General features: G+C 52.0%; 1 protein-coding gene across 1 annotated transcript; it reads left to right on the plus strand.

Annotated features, from left to right (window-relative positions):
* Nucleotides 1-2754: 2754 nt before the first annotated feature.
* On the plus strand, nt 2755-3273 carry LOC136000718 (olfactory receptor 14J1-like; the record flags this gene model as incomplete). Its single annotated transcript, XM_065654666.1, has 1 exon — nt 2755-3273. A coding segment is annotated over exon 1 (519 nt), but the record flags the coding sequence as incomplete, so codon positions are not given.
* Between the last annotated feature and the right edge of the window lie 7096 nt (nt 3274-10369).

Raw genomic sequence — 10369 nt, forward strand, 5'->3', positions numbered from 1 at the left:
CTTCTCCCCTTAGCTGTGGCTGTTGTCTCCAGCTCTGATGCCTGTGAGGAGACACCTTGTCCTTACAGCACAGGGGCCTCATGGCCTCCTTGTCCCCAGCCAGGAACCTGGGAGGTGTGGGACCATAGTCCTGCCCTTGGCCTTGCACAGCCCCACATCACACTGTCCCAGGAAGGGCCCTGGGCAACGTGGGAGGGACAGGATCTGCCGTCCCAGGGCTGGGGGTCAGGGCTTGGCCCTTTGGTTAATGAAACACATCCAGGTGTACTGATCATCAGAGAGACCTTCACATTGCTTGTCCTGACCTGCCATCTCTGCCTCCAGTTTTCTTCTCTAACCAGACTCTGGGGTCAGTTCCTCAGTAGTGTTCGTCAGTGGGACCCATTAACATTCCAAGAAACTTTGGAGTTTGAATCTGACTTGGACTTCTTGAGAGGTTTCTTCAGCTTCCTCCAGGCTCTGAAGTTCATAGCCTCAGCACCAAACCCACCAGAGGGGTCATTAAAGCGCCTTGGGCTGCTCCTGTGCTGCTGAGCTGGGCTGGGCTCCTGGGACAGAGGGAGCTCATGGCAAGCGGCAGCGCTGCAGAGAGACAGCTCTGCCCAGGAGCAGCTCCTCTGCAAAGCGCAGCAGGGCTGAGGGCTCTGCCTGGGGATCTCAGGGAGACAAGCAAGGCAGAGAGAGATTAAAGGTGGTCAGGATGGGGAGGATGACTGAGAGCTCACTGGAGGAGAAATCTTTGCAGCCCTTGCCATGGTAAGTCTCTGGGTGCAGGGCAATGCAGCTGCAGTTCCTGGAGGCATCTCCTCAAGTTAGCACAGGCACAGCTTGTGGGATTTGTAAGGAGGGGGCTCTTGTCAGGCAATTTTGAACAGCTGTGAAGCTGGGTGAGCAGCCAGGGGTGCCCAGGGCTGTCCTGCAGAGCAGGGTCCCTGCACCCCAGGGCTGTGCCGGGCCAGGGACTCTGCCGCCTGCCAGGGTCAGCGCTCAGCCTGCCCGGGGAGATCCCAACAACATTGAGAGAGGAAGCTGTGGGGGGAAGGAGGGACCCCTATCAGGGCAGGAAAGGTGCTTCTGCTGTGGAGAGGATGCTGTGTGGGTCAGGGCTGCTCACACCTCCAGATCACCCCCAGGATTTTTCCAAGGGGATGCCTCAACCAGAAGATTAATGCAAGGATTGTCTAGACAGATAAGGAGCTTTCCTGAGCCTGCCTTTTTTGTTTCCTATCCCAACGGTTGGAGAGTGCAGGAAAGGATACAAGGAAAATGAGCTCTCATGCTTAAGCAAGTCACTGAGACTCCTGAGCTGCAAGTTTGAATGATCAGTACATCTGCCAGAAGCCTCATAACATCCCTTCACCACCTCTCTTCCTGTGGACAGCACCTGCATCACCTTTGCTGAACCCGTCAGCCTTAACCTGACCTGTCCTGTTTTCCAGCCTGCAAACAGAGAGATGATCCCAGGCAAACAGGCAGGATCTGCAGGGCCAGGGTGAGGGCACAGAGGGTGGGATGGGGTCTGTGAGCAATGACAGAGAAAAGACATGAACAGGGAAACACCTCCCAGGAGGAAAATCTTCAGGTAGCAGGGATGTGATCTGGGAAAGAGAGGAAATCAAAACCAGAAATGCTGCGGGAGGGAGAACAGAGAAAACTCCCTATGACCCCCAGCATATGTGTGTTAGCTGAAAGCTCCATGGAGAAGCATAGAGATGCTGTGACCAAGAAAATGCTGTTGGGCTTGTGAAATGATCCGTGTGTGTCCTGGGCTAAACATGTCATGGTCTGAGGTGGATCCCTCTGCTCTCAGCAGTGCCCAGTGGCTTTTCAGGGTAACACGGCAGTGTGATCACCATTTCAGAAAGGTGCCAGCCCAGGGCAGATGGAGGAAGACGGAGGGACAGACCAGCTACCCTCACTCTGCACTGACCCACAGGCATCCTCTGGTCTCGCAGGACCTGCTCTGTTCTCCCTGAATGCAGCAGAAATGCTGAGGGTTTCTGACACCCAAGAACACTCCCCAGGCTGTGAGGGGAGAAGGAGCTGTAGAAACGCCAAACCTCTCAAACACAGTTTCTCAGCCCTACGGGTACAGATGCTGAGAGTCCCTTCTGCAGCAGGAGCGGTTCCATCTGACAAAGCTGAACCCCAGGACTGGCCCCTGCCCCACCCCATCACACAGGCTCAGGCTGACTCCTCAAGAGCCCCTGGGCAGAGACCCTGCTCTTCATTGCACACTCATCAAGCACCGACGAGGGCTCCAGCCAGAACGTTCTCCTGGAAAAAGAAAAGGGTCTCTTTGTGGGAGGGGCTGTGGGAAATGACTTTGGTTTTGCTCAGAGAAGTCTCATCTAAACCGTCACTGTCTTTTCCTCCTTGCACAGGTCCTCATGCCCACAGGCAGAGCAAATGTCCAACAGCAGCTCCATCACCCAGTTCCTCCTCCTGGCATTCACAGACACACGGGAGCTGCAGCTCTTGCACTTCTGGCTCTTCCTGGGCATCTACCTGGCTGCCCTCCTGGGCAACGGCCTCATCATCACCACCATAGCCTATGACCAGCACCTCCACACCCCCATGTACTTCTTCCTGCTCAACCTCGCCCTCCTTGACCTGGGCTCCATCTCTATCACTGTCCCCAAATCCATGGCCAACTCTCTGTGGGATACCAGGGTCATTTCCTTTGCAGGTTGTGCTGCCCAGGTCTTCTTTTTAGATTTCTTCTTAGGTGCAGAGCATTCTCTTCTCACCGTCATGTCCTACGACCGCTACGTTGCCATCTGCAAACCCCTGCACTACGGGACCCTCCTGGGCAGCAGAGCTTGTGTCCACATGGCAGCAGCTGCCTGGGCCACTGGGTTTCTCAATGCTCTGCTGCACACGGCCAATACATTTTCACTGCCACTGTGCAAGGGCAATGCCCTGGACCAGTTCTTCTGTGAAATCCCCCAGATCCTCAAGCTCTCCTGCTCAGGCACCTACTTCAGGGAAGCTGGGCTCCTTGTGGTTAGTGTCTGTTTAGGATTTGGGTGTTTTGTGTTCATTGTGGTGTCCTATGTGCAGATCTTGAGGGCCGTGCTGAGGATCCCCTCTGAGCAGGGACGGCACAAAGCCTTTTCCACGTGCCTCCCTCACCTGGCCGTGGTCTCCCTGTTTGTCAGCACTGGCATGTTTGCCTACCTGAAGCCCCCCTCCATCTCCTCCCCATCCCTGGACCTGGTGGTGTCTGTTCTGTACTCAGTGGTGCCTCCAGCAGTGAACCCCCTCATCTACAGCATGAGGAACCAGGAGCTCAAGGATGCCCTGTGGAAACTCATATCTTACTGTTTTCTGAAGCAATAAACTGCCCATCTGCTTCTACATAGCCATTTTAATGTAACTAGTTGCAGGTCCAGTCTCTCATCTGTACTTTCTGTGGTTGCTGGCTTTTTTTTAATTGTGATAATGTTTTAATTCCCTTTCTAAATCACTGTCTGCTTTTCTTTTATAACCAGTGTCTGTGTAAATGAGGAGCCATGATCTGTGTGCTCTGGCAGCTTGGTCACTGTCCTGCTGTGTGTCAGTCCTGTGAGCGCAGGCAGGGACAGGCCATGGGCACTGCTGTGACAGAGCTGGCCTCACAACAGCCTTTCCAGAAAGAAAGGTCATCTCCTATGGGCAGGGCCTGAAGGTTAAGGTCTTTTTACAAACCTTCTCTCAAGAACATGCCCAAGAAAATGGCCACAGATGCAAGCACCACTGTACAGCTGCACAGTGTGTGTGTGCAGGGCTGGGCACACAGCAGTGTCCTCTCACAGCCAGGCCTCCTGCCAGAGACCTGCAGGACCAGCAGAGCAGGGGCTGGGCTGTGCCCCTGTGCACTGGACACCCCATGGAAGCTGCCCCAGGGCATCGTCATGGACTGGCCCCTTAAAAGCACCATTTCCAGCCCAGGCCTCCCTCCCCAGCTCACAGAGGTTGTTCTTCCCTCCATGGATGGACACTGAATGAGTAGGTCAGCAGTCCGAGTTTGTATTGTACAGATGAGATGTGAGCACGCACATCATCATACATGAGTTGAGAGGAACCCGAGTGAGCACAAAAACCATCAGCTATTCCTGGGGGTTCCATGAAGGCCTGTGGCACAGACAAGGTCTCAAGGTCACTTCATGTTGGGAGGAACACCCCATGGGAAACCACCCACTGGGATCTCCTTCCTTGGACTGAGGTCCCTGTGTCCATTCCTCATGACGTGGGACATCTCAGATGAGTGCAGAGCAGGGTGACACACCACAGGGCTGAGGTGTCTCCCGTCCCTCGGGAGTGGCAACAGGAGGCCAGAGGGACACTGTGACTCCTGCCTCTGTGTGTAAAAGGGACAGACTCTGTCTCTGAACATCCCTGGGTGCATAAGGAGCCCACGAGGCCGCCTCAGATGTGGACACCTGACAGAACCTGACATTTCTGTGTGTGACTCCAGGAACAAACCCCACTGGCCCAGGCAGATCAATCTCACGTGCTCCTGTCTGCTATGTCATCCTTACCTGTGAGTCTGAATTGTGGTCTGAAACCTGCCAGAGCAATCAGAGGGGTTCTGAGGTCCTTGGAAAAGGCAGTTGTCAAACCTGTCTTCAAGAAGGGCAGGAATGAGAACTGTGAGAATTACCGGCTGGTCAGCCTGTGTCCTTCCATGGGAAGGGAATGGGACAAGTCCTCCTGCAGCCATGTCCAGGCACTTGGAAAACAAGAAAGGGATTGCTGAACCCAAATGGGCAGGGAAAGAAAGGCATGTTCTATACATGGAATTTCACAGGGTGTCAGACATGGTTTCCCATGGTGTCCTTAAAGTGGGATTGGTGCTCTCTGGGCTCAAGAAGTGAATGCTGGGTGGGAAGCTGGCTGGATGATGAAGCCCAAATGTCACCAGTGGTACAAAGCCCCCCCTGCAGTCAGTTACCAGTGGAATCCCTCAGGGACCAGCACTTGGGCCAGCACTGGTGAATGTCTTTATTCTCCCCCTGAATGAGGTGACGGAGTGAACCTTCAGCTCCTTTGTGGATGGTGCAAAGCTGGGCAGAGGCCTTGGACAACCTCACCTGGTTCACCCTGCCCTGAGCAGGACAGTGAGACAAGAGGATGTTCAAACCTGAGTTACTCTGTGATTCAGGGAATCTTCCCCTTGGAAAGGTTTTGGAAGACAGAATAGGTGGAGGAACAAGACAAAAAAAAAGGAAAAAAGACGCAGAGGAGGAGACCTAAAAGGTGTCAACAGAAACAGAGCAGTTCCTGTGAAGACTGTTTCTCTACTCAAATTGTTAGCAGGAAATCTCTAATCAGCTCCCCAAACTTCCTGTTTTGCTCATTGGCCCCCTGGGATTTACATCACATTTCTTTACATCAGATTCTGCACGGAAGTTTGCACCTGATTGTTACAGCTTGTTTGCAGGAATTAGTTCATGTTTCCTTAGAGAACCGGATTAAACAGGCACCGGGGGTATTTTTAATTAGAGGAAACAAAGAAAGGAGAAAAAAAAGAAAACACAATAGAACTTAATGATGTTTCTCAGTTCTATGGTTAAATTAAGTAGTTTCCAGTGAGGTCCATTGCCATAATTGAGTCGCCTATAGGGAGTACGGGAGCAACTGCTGAAAGACTTTACCTGCCTGAAGCTCAAAGCAGGGAGAGAGCTGAGAAGCTCTGAATGAGCAAAGAGTGAGAGGAGGAAGAACCTCTGGGGAGCAATGGAAAGTGCAAATGTCCAGACAGGCTTCTGAAGAGATGACTTCAGACATGGTGAGCTGAATAAGGACAGGTAGAAACTCCTGGATGTTCAGGGGGATTAAATACACAGCATGATAGACAGAATTGTGGCAATGCAAGCACAGGGAAAGGTCAATGTTTCAATTCCCACAGTACATACACATTCTGAAAATTAATATTTTCGCAGTATAGAAATTCCACAGACATTTTATTGGAAATATTGAATCATTTCATCTGAGAAAAAAAGAGTGTGGGGTTTTATGTTCTTGTTGTTGTTTTTGGTTTGATTTGGTTTTGAGGGGAGTTCTCAGGTTTTTGGGCTGAGCTCCATGGTCTCACTATAAGCATCCAATGCAAACCTTGAGAGGCCCCAGTATACCTGAGGTGTTTGCCTGGACTGGCAGGTGTCAGACAAGACTGATAAAGACATGTCGCTTCCATCATTTACATCTAGTATTCAAGACTTCTGTGCTTAATTAGAAAAGTTTCAGCACTGTAGGCAAAGAGGCAGGTACATGAAGAGCACTGAGAAGAAGTGATAGAAGAATTATCCAGTTGATATCACGGAATCATAGAATCATTTCAGTGGAAAGAGACCCTCAGGATCATCGAGTCTAACCATAACCTGACTCGAGCACTAAACCATCTCCCTTAAGAACCTCATCTAAACTCCTTTTAAACACCTACAGGGCTGGTGACCCCGTGACTTCCCTGGGCAGCCTGTTCCAATGCCCGACAACCGTTTCCAAGAAGAATTTTTTCCTAATATCCAATCTAAAGCTCCCCTGGCACAACTTGAGGCCATTTCCTCTTGTCCTATCACTTGCTACTCAGGAGAAGACACAAACACCCTCCCTGCTCCAACCTCCTATCAGGCCGTTATAGACAGTGACAAGGTCTCCCCTCAGCCTCCTTTTCTCCAGGCTAAACAGCCCCAGTTCTCTCAGCCGCTCCTCCTAAGACTTCTTCTCCAGCTTCTTCACCAGCTCTATTGCCCTTCTCTGAACTCGCTCCAGAACGTAAAGGTCTTTCCTATAGTGAGGGGCCCAAAACTGAACACAGGATTCCAGGTGGGGCCTCACCAGCACTGAGGACAAGGGGATGATCACTGCCCTGGTACTGCTGGCTGTGCTATTCTTGGTGCACGTCAGGATGCTGGTGGCCTTTTTGGCCACTTGGGCACACGCTGGCTCCTGTTCAGCTGCTGTCAGTCAACACCCTCAGATCCCTTTCTGTCGGTCAGCTTTCCAGCCACTCTTCCCTGAGCCTGGAGCCTTCATGGGGTTGTTGTGACCCAAGTGCAGGACCCGGGACTTGGCCTTGTTGAGCCTCAGACAACTGGCCTCAGCCCATCAATCCAGCTCGTCCAGATCCCTCTGTATGGCCTTCCTACCCTCCAGCAGATCAACACTCCTTCCCTGCTGTGCTGTGCTTTACTTGGTGGCCAAAACAGCTTTGAGAACACGCTGACATTTTTGTTGTTGCTGAGCAGTGCTGGCACAGCCTCAAGGCCTTCTGTGTTTCTCAGTCTGCCCCAAAAACAAGAGGGCTGGATGTGGCTAAAGGTTGGGAGGGGACCAAGCCAGGACAGCTGACCCCAACTGACCAAAGAGATATTCCACACCATATGGCAGCATGGTCAGCAACCTCATACAATTGTTCTCAGTCCATCATTTCATCCGGTCCAGATCCCTCTGTGTGGCCTTCCCACCCTCCAGCAGATCAACACTCCCACCCAATTTGGTGTCACCTGCAAGCTTACTGAGGGTGCACTCGATCCCCTCGTCCAGATCATTGACAAAGAGATTAAACAGATCTGGCCCTATACTGAGACCTGGGGAACATGACTCATGACTGGCCACCAACTGGATTTGTCTCCATTCACCACAACTCTTTGGGCCGGGCCCTCCAGCCAGTTCTTTATCCATCACAGATACACCATCCAGGCCATGAGCTGCAGCTTCTCCAGGAGATGCTGTGGGATACGGTGTCAAAGGCTTTACTGAAGTCTAAGTGCACAACACGCACAGCTTGTGTGGCAGATTCACTCCCCCACGACAGACTTTCCCTCATCTGCTAAGCCGGTCACCTTGTCACAGGAGGAGATCAGGTTGGTCAAGCAGGACCTGCCTTTCATAAAGCCATGCTGATTGGGCCCGATTGCTCGTCTCGTATGTGTGACCGCACAGTCCCTTTCCCAGCCCTGTTCCTGCTCTTCCTGGGTAGGGGCTGTGGGTACTTTGGCAGGGGTTCTTTCCCAGCCACGTTCCTGCTGCTGGGCTGTCACCTCCAGAGACAGAACTGACCCCACAGTCCCCTTCACAGCCACACGCTGTTTACTGGATTAGGAGTTACCGAGACACAACTGACCTCATAATACCACACCCATCCATCCCCCTGTGTAGCACGCAGGACCCAACCAAGACTGAAGTGTGTTCTACATGGTCCTACACCTGCCTCTCTTTCCCACAGGCCCTAGACATCCATCTCGCTTCCTCACATTTTTTCAAATTTGTCAAATATATTTCCTACTAACAATGTGAGTGAAAAGCACTCCTCACTGGAACTGCTATACTTATGTTAACACTTCTATATCTCCACTTCTGCCTTTTTGTTTTTACTATTCTTCTACGTATTTTCTTCCAGAATCCTCTCCAAGGCAAAAAGTATTTCAAATCACAGAATACCTCAGGTTTGAAGAGAGCCCTTGTCTCACTCATCTTACTCTCCTGCTCAGGGCAGGGTGAACCAGGGGAGGTTGCTCGAGGCCTCCTCCCAAGTTTGCACCATCCACAAAGGCACTGAAAGTGCACTCTGTTACATCATGGAAGGGGAGAATAAAGACATTCAACTGTGTTGGCCCAAGTGCTGGTCACTGAGAGGTGACACTGGTAACTGTCTGCTCGGAGGACTTTGTACCACTGATGATATTTGGGCTTGATGGTTCAGCCAACTTCCCACCCAGCATCCACTTCTTGAGCCCCATCAGCACCACTCTGCCCAGAAGCACACCATGTCTGAGGCCTTGCAAACGCCCTGCACACAACATGGCTTTCTTTCCCCTGTCCTTTGGGGTTCAGCAATCCCTTCCTTGTCCTTCACATTCCTGGAAATGGCTGCAGGAGGACATGTCCCATCCCCTTCCCAGGGAGGGAGGTAGGGTGGCCAGCCTGTTATTCTCCCAGTTCCTGTTTGTGCTCTTCTTGAAGATGGGTTTGAGGTCTGCATTTTCTAAGGACCCCAGAACCATTCTGGTTTCTACGGCACTTTTGAGAGCACAATATGGAATCACGGGCAAGGGTGACATAGCAGACTGGAGCACTTGTAATGATCCTATCCAGGGAAGCTGAGATGAATCTCACTGGGCCACTGGGGTTTGTTCCTGGAGTCACACACAGAAATGTCAGGGTTCTGTGAGGTGTTCACATCTGAGCCGGCCTCATGGACTCCTTCTGCACCCAGGGATGTTCAGAGACAGAGCCTGTCCCTTTTACTCACAGAGGCAGGAGTCACAGTGTCTCTATGGGCTCCTGTTGCCACTCCCAAAGGACAGGAGACACCTCAGCCCTGTGGTGTGTCACCCTGCTCTGCACTCATCTGAGATGTCCCACGTCATGAGGAATGGACACGGGACCTCAGTTCAAGGAAGAAGATCCCAGTGGGTTGTTTCCCATGGGCTGTTACTCCCAATGTGAGTGACCTCGATGTTTGTCCCACAGGCCTTCCTGGCACTCCCAGGAATAGCTGATGGCATTTCTGCTCACTCGTGTTCATCTCACCTCATGTACATGATGTGCATGCCCATATCTCATCTGAACAATGCAAACATGGACTTCTGACCTACTCATTCAGGAAAAAATTCTCCATCTGGTGTGACAGCCCAGTGCTGGAAAGGGAGGTTGTGAGGGGCCAGTCCATGACGATGCCCCGGGGCAGCTTCCGTGGGGTGTCCAGTGCACAGGGGCACAGCCCAGCCCCTGCTCTGCTGGTCCTGCAGGTCTCTGGCAGGAGGCCTGGCTGTGCAAGGACACTGCTGTGTGCCCAGCCCTGCACACACACACTGTGCAGCTGTACACTGGTGTTTCATCTGTGGGCCAGTTTCTTGGGCATGTTCTTGAGCAAACCTTTTGAAGAATCACAGAATCACAGAATCACAGAATTCTAGGGATTGGAAGGGACCTCAAAATCTCATCCCCCCACCAGAGCAGGAACACCTAGGTGAGGTTACACGGGAAGGCATCCAGGCGGGTTTTGAATGTCTCCAGAGAAGAAGACTCCACAACCTCCCTGGGCAGCCTGTTCCAGTGTTCCGTCACCCTCACTGAGAGAAGTTTCTTCTCAAATTTAAGTGGAACTTCCTGTGTTCCAGCTTGAACCCATCACCCCTTGTCTTACTGTTGGTTGTCACCGAGAAGAGCCTGGCTCCATCCTCATGACACTCACCCTTATAAACATTGATGAGGTCACCCCTCAGTCTCCCCTTCTCCAAGCTCAAGAGCCCCAGTTCCCTCAGCCTTTCCTCATAAGGGAGATGCTCCACTCCCTTCATCATCTTTGTGGCCCTGCGCTGGACTCTCTCCAGCAGTTCCCTGTCCTTCTGGAACTGAGGGGCCCAGAACTGGACACAAT

This window comes from Caloenas nicobarica, chromosome 34 (assembly GCF_036013445.1).
Source record: "Caloenas nicobarica isolate bCalNic1 chromosome 34, bCalNic1.hap1, whole genome shotgun sequence".
In the NCBI taxonomy this organism is placed as follows: domain Eukaryota; kingdom Metazoa; phylum Chordata; class Aves; order Columbiformes; family Columbidae; genus Caloenas; species Caloenas nicobarica.